The sequence below is a fragment of the Sorex fumeus genome, unplaced genomic scaffold (genome assembly GCF_029834395.1).
Source record: "Sorex fumeus unplaced genomic scaffold, SorFum_2.1 ptg000043l, whole genome shotgun sequence".
Lineage (NCBI taxonomy): Eukaryota > Metazoa > Chordata > Mammalia > Eulipotyphla > Soricidae > Sorex > Sorex fumeus.
This window is the reverse complement of record NW_026606100.1, coordinates 9,591,443-9,607,169: the sequence shown is the minus strand read 5'-3', so window position 1 is coordinate 9,607,169 and position 15,727 is coordinate 9,591,443. Positions and strand designations below refer to the sequence as shown.

The 15,727-nt window shown below is 41.5% G+C and overlaps 1 protein-coding gene across 10 annotated transcripts in view; it reads right to left on the bottom strand.

Annotated features, from left to right (window-relative positions):
• Nucleotides 1-15,727, bottom strand: part of SGMS1 (sphingomyelin synthase 1) — a 309,219-nt gene that overhangs the window by 25,473 nt on the left and 268,019 nt on the right. For all 10 annotated transcript variants that reach the window (XM_056120601.1, XM_056120602.1, XM_056120603.1 and 7 more), the window contains one exon: nucleotides 1,887-2,004. In XM_056120601.1, the coding sequence (XP_055976576.1) occupies nucleotides 1,887-2,004 (118 nt within the window). The remainder of the gene's footprint in view (nucleotides 1-1,886; nucleotides 2,005-15,727) is intronic.

Genomic DNA, 15,727 nt, shown 5'->3' with positions numbered 1-15,727 from the left:
CCATGCTAAGTCTGGACTTGTTGGCAACTGGACAGAGCTGCAGAAGTCCTGAGAAGAAACAGAGCTTGAAGAAACCAGAGCTGGGAGAAAGGTTGTAAAGCAACAATCCTCCTCCATGTTGGATCCCTCCTCAACTGGTGCTTGGCCTACGTGCACATCTACTCCAACTTGTATGTGAAAGAAAAATTTCCCAATGCACCGATATTTAAAAACAGTGGAACTGAAACATACACAAATATTCTAAACCATTAACTACTACAGAGAATATACTGCTCATCACAGAAGCTTCCTAGCCTGAGTGCACATCACTGGACCCCACAAGGATAGGCACTTCCTCTAACTGAAAAGTTGCAAGCACAAGGTTAAGAACTTTTCTAGAGAATAAACAAGATCTGAGCCTGACTTCTTTGCAAGGGCTGAAGAAAAGAGCAAAGAAGGTTTGGGGAGCGAGAGAGGGCAGTGGGAAATTGGAGCCATTCATTCTTTATGATGTCTTCCCCGGAGTTAAGGAAATAGTGTGCTGGGAAAATGAACAGTGAAGTAAGAAACTAGTGACATTTCTGAGAACATTAGGAAGGAAGCGGAACCACAGTAAGCAAAGATCCCAGAGAGCCAAAATCTCAAATGATAAAGAACATCTCTTTTAAAAAAAATCCAGTGTCACTTTCTGCACTCTTCCAAGGTCCCACTAGAGAGATTTCTCTTCTGGATGGAACAAGGTACATAGGGATAAAAACTGAGAAGATACGGATGATTCACCAGCACAAGTACAGTGCCAAGAAATAATTACAAACACACTGATCTACAGCGTATTTTCTCCCACCCAAGTTAATAAAAGTAGCCTCTTCTACTTCTTCATGCATTAGGGAGGATTCATATAGATAAAAAAAAAAAAAGAAATGAACAGGGGCTGGAGCGATAGCGCAGCGGGTAGGGCGTTTGCCTTGCACGTAGTCAACATGGCCGATACAGGTTCGATTCGCAGAATCCCATATGGTCCCCCGAGCACCGCCAGGAGTGATTCCTGAGTGCATGAGCCAGGAGTAACCCCTGAGCATCGCCGGGTGTGACCCAAAAAGAAAAAAAAACAGAACAAAAAATCTGCTAATCATCTCACCAAATTCGAATGATCTTCCTAGGTAAGACTATTTCAGGGTATAGGTCTGGAGTAGCACTGTAGCACTGTCCTCCCGTTGTTCATCGATTTTGCTCGAACAGGCACCAGTAACATCTCACAACAAATTGTGAGACTTGTTGTTACTGTTTTTGGCATATCGAATAAAGGAACGTTATGGAAAAGCTGGGCCAACAGGAGGAATCAAGTTGTCATTAAAAAGAAAACGTAGGCTTCTATGCTACAAGAAAAGTTCAGTAGAGCAAAATGTGCCCCCAGAGAGCAGGGTTTGAGTGGAGTGAAGTGAAAGGTCCAGGACACAGGAATAATGTTTCTTCCTGGGAAGCTTGAGATTAACAGCAAGGGGACTAAGAGAAAGACGGAAGAGTGTAATTCCCACTACCCCCACCTCCCATTTTATCAACGGAACTTTCCGTCTACGAGAGGAAAAAAAACTTCTGGATCTGTGTCAAGGGAGTGAACGATATCTTGAAAGTTTGGCAAGAAACCAAAGAGCTACACCCACACTCGAAGCTTAAGTGCTTCCAGCACACTCACTAGACCACAGATTTCCCCAGCTGGCAAGTGTGGGGAGAGCTGGAAATGGTGAGAAGGGCGGGACCTGAGTCACAGTGCTTGGTAACATTCCCAGATGAGGGTGGAGGAACTCATAGGTGTCAGGAAACTCCTATACCTCCCGCCTTAGTCAAAGGAAGCTCGGGCAAGACAAGGAACAAACAAAAAAGGGAAATTACAGTGAGGAATGGTTTACCTTCGGAGAGCAGTTGAAATGCATACCGGGTACTGGGAGAGTAGTAACATACATTGTAATACACCGATACAGGTACAGCGTGCCAACTATGCAGAAAAATCTTCTGCTAATAATAGACCTAGAAAAAGGGAAAAATGGCAGACACTCAGTCATGAAATTCCACAGGTTCATTTACTTTAAGTTTTCGATGACCCATCAAAAACAAGTCCCAGAAGTCCCTGAGAAATAAGAAGAACTAGGGTGTTATTACTATAGCCAACAGCAGATTATGGCAAGGATCTTTGAGAGAATGAGGCAGTGGTTTTACTTTGGGATTTCAATAGTTACTGGCAAACAGTTTAAAATGCTTGACACTGCTATTGAATAGTATTGGAAAGGGCTTAAATCTGAATTGACATTCAACTGATGGACAAGTGGGCCCTATTCAGATTGATCAGAGGCAACTTATGAAAGAAAAAGTGTTGAGAGTATGAGAATAACATAAAATGGAAATTCAACACTTTTCTGACATCTGATGAGTAGCACTCCAGCACTGTCCTCCCGTTGTTCATCGATTTGCTCGAGCTGGCCCAGTAACATCTCCATTTGAGACTTGTTGTTACTGTGTTTGGCATATTGAATATGCCACGGGCAGCTTGCCAGGCTTTGCCGTGCGGGCGAGATACTCTCGGTAGCTTGCCGAGCTCTTGGAGAGGGGAGGAGGAATCGAACCCAGCTCTGCCAGGCTGGCCGCGTGTAAGGCAAATGCCCTACCACTGAGTTATTGCTCCTAAAAAACAAACAAACAAAAAAAACCCCCGTATTTGTACATTCCACAATCTACTTCTATTAGCTCATCTCCAAGAAAGAATGATGTCAAGAAAAGAGGCTGTCAGAATGACAGTGCCCAGTCTCACCTCTCTCTGCTTATTATGTGGTCTTGGGATGGCCTGCTGACATTTCTGAATCTCAGAATGTCCTAATCTCAAGGATAATAAATAACATTTGAGATATTGTAAAGGAAATCCCTCCCATAGATGGACAATGGCTGTCATCAAATGCACAGGTTACAGAGACAAGTAACAAAATAAAGCAAGAGATGGAAATAGAAATCTCTCCATTTTAATTTAATTTGTTTCTAATGACATTTTTGATACATATGTATTTATAAAAATTCTCCTAAGATCAGGTTCTACACGTATCTCCTTTAATTGATTATGCTGTATGAACTTAAGTGTACCCTCGGACAAAACCTTATATATTCCTCTTTACTTCTATCCTGTTCTACCCTAGGCGAGCATCATTAATCCTGTGGGTCTTGGGTCCTGTGAGTCTCTTCTTTCTCAGCTTGGAGTGATTCAAGTTCTCTTGGTCTGAAGAAAGCTTGGTTAAATACACAAAACAAACAATAACTAAACAAAGCACAGATTTTCCTCTGAGAATATTTAACATCTGATCTCTCTATAATTGTAGAGTGCAGACTTTAAGCAAGATGGTCATTCCTAAATTTGATAGTCGGAAGAAAATCTGTATCCTTTGTACAGAAGGAACAAAAGGATGTCATTTGTGTGATTAGAAAATAATTTAAATGACCAGAGAGTTAGAAGAGCGGGAAGGGCACTTGCCTTGCACACGAACAATAAGGGTTCAACCCCAGGCACCCCATATGGCCCCATGAGCCCTCACAGGAGTGATTCCTGAGTGTAGAGCCAGGAATACGCCCTGAGCACTGCTGGATCCGGCCCCCAAACAGAACAAAACAAAACAAAACAAAACAAAATGAAGTCATCACTGTTATTTTGAAATTTTATTTAACTGTGCTTTATTCAGACTATCATTTATTTAAATAAGTCGGGCTATTTTGGTAGAATTAAGGTGTCTTGCTCCTTACCTAGATTTCAAAAACTGGGTCAAAACTACTTATCTTTTCTTCTTTTATATAAAGCTAGTGTGCCACCTTCAAGAACAAAAATTTATTCAGTATAAAGCTGTCTTGTAAAGGTATGTGTCTCTAATTTCAAGAAGGACAAAAAGCATGAAGTCCTGAAACGAGGACACCAGAGAATAATTCTACCCCCTAAAGTCTTACCTAATGAATACTTAAAATTGCAAAGTATGTATCTTTCTTTAAAAGAGAATGCCCTTGCTGGCCACCTTGCTCAGAAAGAAACAGTGTGTAATTTCATCTGAACTTTATGTGAAACAAGGCTATACATGAAACACCTAAGAAACTGCCACTGTCACTGTCACTGCCCTCCCGCGTTGTTCATCGATTTGCTCGAGCGGGCCCAGGAACGTCTCCATTTTGAGACTTGTTACTGTGTTTTGGCATACCGAATACGTCACGGGGAGCTTGCCAGGCTTTGCCGTGCGGGCGAGATACTCTCAGTAGCTTGCCGGGCTCTCTGAGAGAGGGGGGGGAATTGAACCTGGCTTGGCCAGGCCAGTTACGTGCAGGGCAGACGCCCTACCGCTGTGCTATTGCTCCAGCCCACCTAAGAAACAAAATAGTTAATTTTATATAAATTTATTAATATCTTCTGAGGAAGAAAAATGCCTACTGTCACTCAATTTTGGTAAAGATTGTTGTCTCAAAGTCACTTTGTCCTATTTCATGGTACAGGAGACACTCACACATATGCACACCAGTAACTATTTCTAGATTTCAAATTTGAGTCAAATATGATAAGCATTAAAAAATTACAGGTATTACCTGAGAAAAAGGTATATGAAGAAAATGGTTAAGGATGAGAAGCAAAATCCTTTTACAAAGTGTATGCTAAAATGAAAGACATTGACAATTTAGTCATATTTACTCCTTGATTTGAAGTGAAAGTCAAATGACCATCCATGTGACATCATCAATATAACAAGGCAACAAATTGGAAGTGGCTGTTAATAAGAATCTTCTCATCTTTGGCATTTACTTAACCTTTTTGAAATCAGGTTTAGATTATCTTCAGAGCTTAATGTTAAATAAAGATCTCCAACTACAAAATTTAAGAAGCACAGTAAGAAGTATCTTAAAGAATTGTGGAAGGTATTTATTTCCTTAATTTAAGAATTTCACACACGAGAATACTTAGAAGTTTAAAGTTCAATGGTGTGTTATTAAAGAACAGCAACAACAATATTCAAGTGGTTCAATATGTAAGAAAAAGAAACCAAAAAGCCGGAGAAGGAACAGAAAGGAGCTATTACATGAGAACAAGTAAGCTCCCAGAACAAGATGCCTGCCCTAACTGTCCAAAGCAAAATGGCGTTCTTCTCAAACCATTTCTCCCAGTGTTGGAGAGAGGACTGTTTCCCGTCTGCTCACACCCTGCTGCGACAGACACTTCTATCTGGTCAAGGTTATCTATTCCTCTGCCAAGCAACTGACGAGTAGGCTTGTGCTTTCTACTTTTTACGAAAGAAAAGTAATGGATTAAATTTAGTCATAGTAAAATTTGAACACCAGTGATTTTCCTATAACTTATTAAGACTTTCAGAGTAGCGTGTTGTATCTCAAACAAGTGACAATCAAATTGAAAAACAGCAATTTAAGAAGAAAAAGTCCTCAGAATCTGATTAACTACTACCCCAAAAAAAGGCTTATAATGGCAGTAGTACATGGCTTTGAGTACAACAGGTTTAACTAATCATGAAAGAAAACTGGTGAAATAAAGTTACATACCAGAAAGTAAACATAACATTTCAGGGTCCTTTTGTTTCCTATGAGTTGTCTCTTTCAACTAAGCTGCGGCAGAAGACGTGCATCAACTTTCCCAAGTTTAGTCTTGGTCTGAAAGCTCTTTATGGAAACAGCTGGCCTCCAGAAACAAACCAGAAGTGAAGCAGAGCAGAGGAATTAAACACAGACCCAAAGCTAAGGAGGTCTAGAGGGGAGGCTGAGCCCAAGTGGACACAGACAGAGGTACACGTCTCCGAGCAAGTCGGCCAGCCAGTGCAGGAGGCAGGTCCCTGCTTAGGTATCCCAGGCCGTGCTACACACACAAGCAGTACTGAGCTTATCTTCCTATAGATACTGGCTCTGCCATTTAGGAAGGCCAAGTCCTAAGCCGGACCATCTCAAGGAACCTCCTTGAAGACCAGCTTGTGGGCCAGCGAAGGGGCACCTTTTCCTCATGAATCAGAGAATGCTATTGAGGTCTTATTCCCCACAGTTTTGCTCATAGTAGCAAACGGAGCTGCCCATTTTCTCCTGTATCCCAAGCTCTGTGCGACTTAGATCTTCAAACACCTTGTAAGGCAGGGCTCTGATCCTTGTTTTACAGATGAAGGAATTGCAGCTCAGAGTTTAGACTGTAAAACTGTAATATAAATGTGCTACAAAAGACAGAAAGATTCAGAAAACCTCAAATTGTGTAAGGAGTCCCAGTTTTCATCGGAGAGCATACCACTGTGCACTCTCAGATAAGGAAACATTTAAGTTACATTTAAAAATCACTTATGTATTTGGGGGGGGGGGCTACACCTGCCATTGTTGAGGGCTTACTGTAACCTGGCTCTCAGAGATCACTCCTGGCAGTACTTGGGTGCCAGAGATCAAATCCAGGTGGTCAGCGTACAAGGAAAGTGCCCTACTTGCTGTACTATCTCTTTGACTCTTCAAAACCTATGTAACTCAGATTTTCACTATTCTGTATTTTGTCATATTTCACACTGGTCTAGAAGCTCTACAAAATAAGCACTTTGACAGTAACCTAATAACCATATTTGTTTTTAAAGCATTGAAAAAGTGTAGCTTGATGACCACCCAGTACTAAATACATTTATTTTTCATGATAGGCTGAAACCGGCTGCATCCAGTTCAATCTGCCTATAATTCTTCCAATTTTTATATAATCAGTCATTCTGAAATGTCACCCATTTCTCAGCCAAAGGTCATTCCTGATTTTACCTGTGCCTCCTTGAGATCTACTCTATGTGAAACAGCCAGATCATACCCCACCTGTCTCTCTCCCCACCTTCAGCAACACACAGACACATACAGACACACACACACAAACACACAGAATACAGTAAGCATTAAAAACCTTCCACTGCTTGCCAAAGAGACTATGAATAGTCTAAATTATTTACTGAGTCAATGAGACACCCCTCCACCCTCTGATCTCTAAATTCCCACATTCTGTTGTAGCTAACTCCAAAGCATTCATTAAATGTTTTTCTCCCTTTAATTCTTAGTTACTAGCTCTTTGGATTACTTGGAGTGCAACAGTTGCTCACCACTAACTACTAAATTCAAACACTCCTCATGGCCCCACTAATATATACACACTACCTGTCTAGAGATGTGAATTCTACCTCTCTAGACAGAGTGACTCCTTCTAAGACTCTAGTTTCCTAGTCTTGCCAACAAGTCTCTTTTCGTGGTCTCTCCCATCATCCTGTGTGCTGTAATATAGCTGCATCCATGAACTCCAAATAATACCACTGCAGAAAGCCTTGTTGTCACTTGGAAGATGATATTCATTCCCTCAAATACCTCAGAACTCCATTTTGATTTTATGGTTTTAGGAAAATTGGCACCATTCTTACCAACAGAGGGTACCATCCTTTCTAATAGAGGACACCTTCATGTCCCTCCCCAACCTATCATTCAGACACAGTGAGATGATGGTCCCTGTCATACTGGCAATACCATGTGGTTCTTTGCTTTACAACTTTACTTCTTACTTCCTCCAGCAGTCTTTTCCTGCTTCTTTCTATAAACGTTCCCCCTTCCAATTCTTTCCGATATTTGCCAGGATTGACTAGCCATGGTGCTCTGCAATTCTACCTCCTGTACTCTTACTACATTTCCATTTTATTTCTAACATTTGCTATGACTGCCCAATTCATCCAACTAGGGTCACAAATCCCTGGAGATTCCCCCTTGTCCTGTCTGGGTGAGTCTCAGCTGCTCCAGATAAGGGACCATGAAAACCCAGAGCCCAATTCAGTATTTAGGAAAGACAATTCCAAGCAAAGCTCTGTATGCTCTGTGAAATAGATCAAAGTCAAGGAAGAAATGCTATACAACAAGCAGAAAAATAAAAACAGGTGTTTTCCACAAAGGTGTTCTCCACTCCATCACTATTTCCTGGGTGCCAGAGCGAATGCATAGCATAGCTCGATGAGACAGATCCGATCCGCACAAGGCCAGAAATCCATATGTACATGCATAGGGTCCCATTACTTTTACAAAATCCAACTCAAACAGAGCTTTGCATCATAGGTATTAATTATCCTAACCACATTCCTGTTAACACATATTATTAACCCAGTTTACAGGGGAAAATTTGATGTGTAAAGAGTTGAAGTACTAGCCTGGGACCACAAAATCAGTCAATGAAGAGAAAGAGCCGCAGCAGGATCCTAGTCTTTAGATTTTAAGATAGTTGCTCTTTTTACTACAGATATAAGTTAAAAACAAACAAACAAACAAACAAACACAAACTAGTGGTCCAGGGGCTGGAATGATATAGTACAGCATGTCAGGAACTTGCCTTGCGTGCAGCTGACCTGGGTTCAGTCCCATATAGTCCCTGGAACCCTGCCAGGAGGGATTCCCTGTGCCGAGCCAGGTTTAAGCCGTGAGCCAGTCAGTGTGGCCCAGGATAGAACAAAAATAACAAAACATGGGTTCAAATTGTTTTCTAAGTCCCACGTCAATTATATGCAATATAATGCATGGATTGATTAAGTTAATTACAAAACTGTTTACCTTTAAAAAGTATTATTACTCAGGTTAAATATATAGTGAAACAAAGTAAACAAAACCAAAGTTGTTCACCAAGATATGAAAGACAGTATCAACATGATTTTCTTTAGTTAGAAGAATTAAAAGTTACCTTCCAGAAATGACTACACAGCATACATATGTGGAAAGTGAGTTAACATTTTTGGTTGGTATTTTAGGCTGTTAACAAAAATGATATACGCACATACGTGTGCACACAGACAATATACAAATATCTGTACTTATATAATACAACTTATATAACACAAATATGTGTATCGAGATGCAGTTCTTTTTACATTCTTTTCCCTCTATCAATTTCTCCCTCTTTGAACCACATTCAGAGAGGTGTGTACTCTCTGCATGGAACTGCACAATTAAAATGTTGGGCTAATAGACTAGACTTAAATGTAACACACTTTCATTTTAACAAGGGGTTTCTAAAACATAATAGGCACATTGCCGCAGTGGTTAACATTTATTGAATTTGGGGTGGAGTAACTAGCTTAGTGCCACACTCAATAAATGTTAGCTGCTGCTATTATTGTTTGGTCACATAAATATATAAGTGTTAGGCATTATTTTGGGTTCTGGGAATGAACAGAATAGATCAAATAGTGAGTGAACAGAACAGACCAAAAAGCTGCCTTGTGGTACGCAAACACTCTAGTGGAGAGTGTATACAATGAACAAGGTACTTAAGCAAAATATAGAGCCTGTTATGTACGTGCTGATGGCTAAATTTAAACGAGTGTCACTGGGGAAAGAGGGGTTCCAGCGTGGGGCTCAGCTGGCTGGAGTAGCATGCCAATGAGTATGAGGGGGGCTGACCATGTGCCTCTGGAAGAAGAGGCCTACTCGAGGCTGGCCTTTGTGGATGCTGCTGGCCATCAAGGGAGCTGGGGAGCAGGGTGCACAGCCTAAGGGTAGGAGATCTTAGAAGAAGGACCTCCTTGGTACAAAAAAATACACACACACACACACACACACACACACACATAGTAGAAGACTAATATGCATGGCCAGGGAAAACGGGGGTTAGGAAGACTGGACAATGGCTGGAACTAACCACAAGAGTGTGTGTGGGGCTGAGGCTGAGGATAGGTAAGATAGAGAAGAGACCGCTATGACAATACTAGCTGGGAATGATCATGTTGGACGAGAGCTGAGGGTTAAAAATAGACAAGGGATATTCTAGATAACATTTCAGAATCAATATTGCAAACCACAGTGCCCAGAAAGGGGGAGGGAGAGAGAGAGATGAAGAGGGAGACAGAGAGGGAGAGCGAAAGAGGGAGAGAGAGGGAGAAGACAAGCACCTACCATAGAGGCAGGCAGGAGGTGGAAGGTGGTAGGTGGTGGGTGGGTGATGGGGGAGAAAACCTGGAGAGTGACTTAAGAGAAGCAAGAGGCACTACAATAACCCAGGAGATAGAAAACACTGATGTGATCTAGGGAAGCAGCAGAGGTGGCCAAACTGGTGAAATTAATAAAATGACAAGCTGTGAGGTGAAAGCAGGCATCAAAAATAAAATCAAGATGTTTGCTGGAAATTGGCAAAGGACACAGATACCATTTACTAAGCTGAAATGAGGAATGAGCCAACCTTGGGGAAAAGAGGTTGCTAAGGATTCAGCCGAGGGTTTTCACACATATTATTATCTCGTGCAGCCCACACAATGATGCTGGAGTAAGATATTATTTTTCATTACTATTTTGCAGAAAAAGAAAACGATGAGACTACAGTAGCTAATAACAATAAAATTCACTCAGCAGGTGACTGACTATGGAAATAAGATGATCCGACATTATATCTTACTGCCTGTTTCAGTCACCACACGAAAAGACTGGTGGGCAAAAGATGTGGTGACTTTGTAAATCAGCTTGTGAATTAATAGACAGACACCCTGATGATTTTGCAGAGAAACTGGAAAAGAGAAAAGTCCCTGAGTATGTTAAGAAACAGAAGGCAAATATGATACTAACCAAAAGGGATATGATAAATACCAAAAGGGGTATGAGTCACATGTTAGCATCATTCATCTCTGGTAACATAGGTCACTTTTCTTTTTACCCTCTAGCTTGTCTCTAAGCAAGATGCATCATTTAATTTCTTTAGAGTTCTAAACAAAAACTCACAAAACTGCAATTTACTGTACCTGTGCTTTTCCCCTCTCCCCCCATTTGTCCTAACTTTTAGTTAAAAAGTCTCTTCTAGGGGGCTGGAGCAAAGGCACAGCCAGTAGGGCATTTGCCTTCCACATGGCCGACCCAGGTTCGAATCCCAGCATCCCATATGGTCCCCCGAGCACCACCAGGAGTGATTTCTGAGTGTATGGACCAGGAGTAACTTCTGTGCACTGCCGGGTGTGATGCAAAAAAAAAAGTCTCTTATAAAATTAAATTTCTATAGTAACTAAGTTTATAGTAACTAAAATTAAGGAGCTATACTAGGAAAAGCTAGTTTCTCTGCATCTACTAGAGTGTAGGTTAGTATATGGTTGGATCTTGGGGCATAAACTGATAAAAATGGAAAAGGTGAAAATAGGCAAGACCACCTTACAGTAAAAATGGAAAGAAAAAGAAAGCTATTGTCCTGTCATTGAATCCCTCATTTTGCTTGACAACATTCTTCCCACTCCAAATAACACCTCAGATAAAGGAGATGAAAGCTGAGGAGGTCGATCGAGACTCTGTGAAGATAATGCGGTGGAGAGATCCCAGGAAAGAGAAGAAGACAGAATCTCAGGCCAGGCTGTGCAGTTCACATATGTAATGGGTTAAAATCAAAGGGAAGAAGACTTGTAGAATCAAAGAGGAAAAGAATCAAGTTGGGGGAGTCAGAGAGAATGCCCAGGGCTAGTGCCCTTGACTTGCATGTGGCCCACTCTGATCTGAGTCACCAGCTCCATAAAGATTCCCCAAGCACCACCAGGGATTACTCATAAGAACTAGGATTAACCCCAAAGCACCACTGGGTATAGCCCAAAAACCAAAATAGAGGAAAGGATGGAAGAAGGAAGAGAGGAAGGAAAGAGAGGAAAAGGAAGAAAGGAAGGGGGGAGAGACAGAAGGAAGGAAGGAGGCTAGGCACTCGTGGTCTATTGTCCTTAGTGAAAAAGCATTATTGGAGCTGGTGGCAGAGAGGAATTTCCAGACCTCTGCTTGGATGCAGACACAAGTCATATCTTGAAGGCACAGAAGTACATTCTCTACAAACTAAGGTGGAACAGTAACATGGGTTGTTAGGTACATCCCGCGGCAAGTGCATTTGTGTCTAAGACTGGACAGGACACATAACAGTGAACTGGTGACCAAACACTGAACACAATACTTTCACTCTACCTGTCTGTGACATATCAAACTGTGCCACTATATCTGCTAGGAAATTTATTTTGGGAGGACAAGTACCTATTGTACCAGGGCAATTTTAGCCTGGGCTTACACTGAAGAGCATTCAATCTCCAAAATAGTCCATGGGGAACTTTGGACAAGCCAAGCGTTCCTCCAACGTCTGTTATCTTCACTGAGAGAGAATAACACACCAATACTCACTTAAAGTGTTGATTGGGCCAAGTGACACAAGCATGTTAAAAAAAAATTGTTAGTCAGATAGCTAATTTAGAATCTGCCACTTTAGGAGGGTGATAATGATTTCTGATAACATGGATGAAAAAGCCAAAGAAGAAAAGGGACTGAGTAAGCAAGAAAGAGATGTGGAGAAAGAAGGGAAGGGTAGGGAAGACACAATTTCACACTTGATTTATTACTGGAGCAATACATAGTTTATCAACTTCTAAAGTAAAGACGCAGGTACCCCCAAAGCTATAATTTCTCCAGGCAATAACATTTTCAAGAACAGGTATTTTACTGAGAGGAAAAAAATACAGAAGATAGCACAGCGTGTAGGGCATTTGCCTTACAGGTGGATGATCTGGGTTCGATTCCTCCAACCCTCTCAGAGAGCCCAGCGAGCTACATTTCTTTTTTCCTGATATGCAAAGTGATCAATGGAAAGTAAATGATCTAGCATTTCTCCCTGAAAATCAGGCTTGAAACGGTGGTGGGAAAATCTGAACAAAAGATAATGGCCAACCGAAATACATCTGGACTTTGTATTTCACTATGGTGCTATGCCGCTCAGGGAGGAGAAGGGTGCCTGTCCCTCTGCCTGTCCCCCTTTCTGGCGGCGACATGGTGGCCTGCATCTTTTAGGGCCTAAGTAACAGTCAGGTATGAGACTGCATTGAGGAGGCACAAGGGGCTTTATGGGATGTGGGGTGGAATCAGCCCTGCTCCCTGCCATGACAATGCTCTGGGTTGCCACCCTCAAATGCCTCCTCTAGCTTCTGACTGACCATGAACCCTGAGGCACACACACCAATCTGGGAACCCAGGGGCTTCTGGCAGTAATCCCTCTAGGTTTATTACTAAAATATCAGAAATCCAAATTCGCATGGCCGCTATTGTGGCCACACGACATCATATGCTCTTCAAAATCAACAACAGAAAACAAATTTTCTAATGATGTCTTTGTGGTAGGTCTGAATGTTGGGGAAAATTCCAAATAACAGTGGTGGGTCTTTTGTCGTAATATTGAATGTGATCAGCAGAGAGAGAGAGAGAGAGAGAGAGAGAGAGAGAGAGAGAGAGAGAGAAAAGTGGAAATCTGCCACACAGGTGGGAGGTGGGTGGGACGGGGGGTATACTGGGGATCTTGGTGGTGGAAAATGTGCACTGGTGAAGGAACGGGTGTTTAATCATTGTATGACCGACCGAGACTTGAACTGAAAGGCTTTGTGACTGTTCTCACAGTGATTCAACAAATAAATAAATTAAAAAAAAGAAACAACTTCTGGAGGATGGAAATAAAACAGTTGAGTAGGAATCTAGAGATTCATTCATTTGCTTTATAGCAAATGTGTATCAGAAGCTTTTAAGAACTTTAATTAATCATGACCTTAAAAGATGGAAAAACAACTGGAAAAAATGTTAAAAATAACTGTGGCTACCAATTCTCTTGGGTATTAAAAGAGGAAAGAGATAAGGATTTTGGCCCAATCAACTTTTCTGTGAAAAGAAACAATGATGGAATTAAAATAGGGTCAAAAGAAGAAAGTTCAGTATGTTTCATAAGACACACACTCACAAACACACACACACACACACATATACACACACACAGATAACCATCTTCTTCTGCAGTTGCCAATCAGCTAAAGCATGCAAGGATGACATTCTCCGGAAACTAGATCCCATTCACAGAAGAGTCAACACTACTGATAAACTTCCCTATTAGGCAGACATTCTAAGTAAGAAACAAACTCCCTAAGGTCAGAGCATTTATGAAAGAACTAAAATCAAAATAAATCTTTCCCAAAGTAGCCTTGAGAAATCACACAATATTGTGAGTCACCTAAAACTCCATTTCAATATTCCCAGAGTGCAATCCCAGCAACCCACACTGGAATATTCTATCTACTCCTTCCTGTGGGATCAACAAGGATCCCAGAAATAGCTCTCAATAGAGCTGTCATTGCAGAATCTGCCGTGACAGGTAGAATCTGCCAGCACCATTTCCCTTCCTGGTTCCTTTCCTTTGTTTTCAAAGAACTCCTCAATGATCCATACCTATGGGAACCAAGGAGTAAATACATCCTGTAATATTTAATTTGTCTTGACAAGATACACTACCTTGTCCCCCAAGAGACCTACATTACTCCTTTTGGGCAAATATTCAATCCAAAAGCAGTCATGGTAAAAAATGCTCATATGGAAATATATGTGATGAGACTTTGCTGTGCAATGAAACGATATTCAAGTAAAGCTGTAAGAGCTCCCTGATTAGTGAATTCTCTCTCCTCATTAAATTCCACTAAAAAGTTCAGGAATTCACAGAGACTCAGAAAACCCTTGTATGCAAAAACTCCCACAATGGAAGCTATCCTTATGATTATTCAAGTTAAGGAGCTCTGCATGCACTAGAAGTCATCACTTCTGGAGAGAATCAATTCTCATCACACTAACACAAAAATGCAATCACTGGTCAAATGTTAGGTGAGTTAAAGCTGAAGTCACCCTATACCTGGGTGACATCAATGACATCCTAGGCAGCACCCATCACCCATCTCTCACCCCCTATGCCCGGTAGCGCTTCCCCGTTCTTTATATAGCAGCCAGAGTGACTTATTTTAAAAAAAAATCTGATCATCTCGTTGCCTCTACTGACTGAATACCATCTTTGGAACAGATCCCTAACCCTGCTCAGATCCCACAATGCCCCCAGGACCTGACTCATTCTGCCACCTGGGGCTCCAGTGGTCCAGGTAAGTCTGAGACTCTACACTTACTGTCACTTTCTAACTTTATCCACATCTTCATTTCTCTTCACTCCCTTATCCCTACCTGCTATTAGATATTCATCAGTTTCCTGATCCCGTTACCCTTGTCAGGATATAAGCTCCATCAGGAGTTCAGGGGTTTCTGAATACTCCTAGCATACAGGAAAGAATTTTAAATGAACACTTTCTACTTGCCAGACTTTGTCTGAGGCAAAGGGATACAAAGTTGCATGACAGATTGGGATCGGTTTTCTTTTTTTTTTTTCCTGCCTTGGAGAACTTAGAATGTAGCAGTAAGTACAATGAAAGGTGATAGGAACTGGAAGTGTTCGAGGGAGACTGTGGGGTGGAGTACTGGAGATGAGGTAGGGCAGATTGGAAAACCATGGGAAGAGGTAACAGATCAGAAATTAGAACCGACACAACTCGGTGACTATTTGTATATAAGGAACTGGGGAGTCCTAGGTCTCTAGGAAATGCCACTGCTCAGTAAAATGGGAGAAGAAATTGGAAAGAAAAAGATGGCAACTCCTGTTTTAGGTACCTCTGATTACCATACTAAGTTATATGATTTCGCTGCTGGCTAGCAGATTCGTGAAGTGGAAATTCTATACTCCTGTTTCTTGACGTTTTTTCGAAGGTATTGAGACTGCTCTGAGCCACACGACTCAACACAAGTGCCACTGTGTAGGCCCTGGTTTAGCCATGCATGAAAGGTCCTTCCCAAATTTGTACGTTTAACATATTCTTTATCATGCTTTCTGAAAAGGGATACCTGTTTTGCAGAGAAGTCT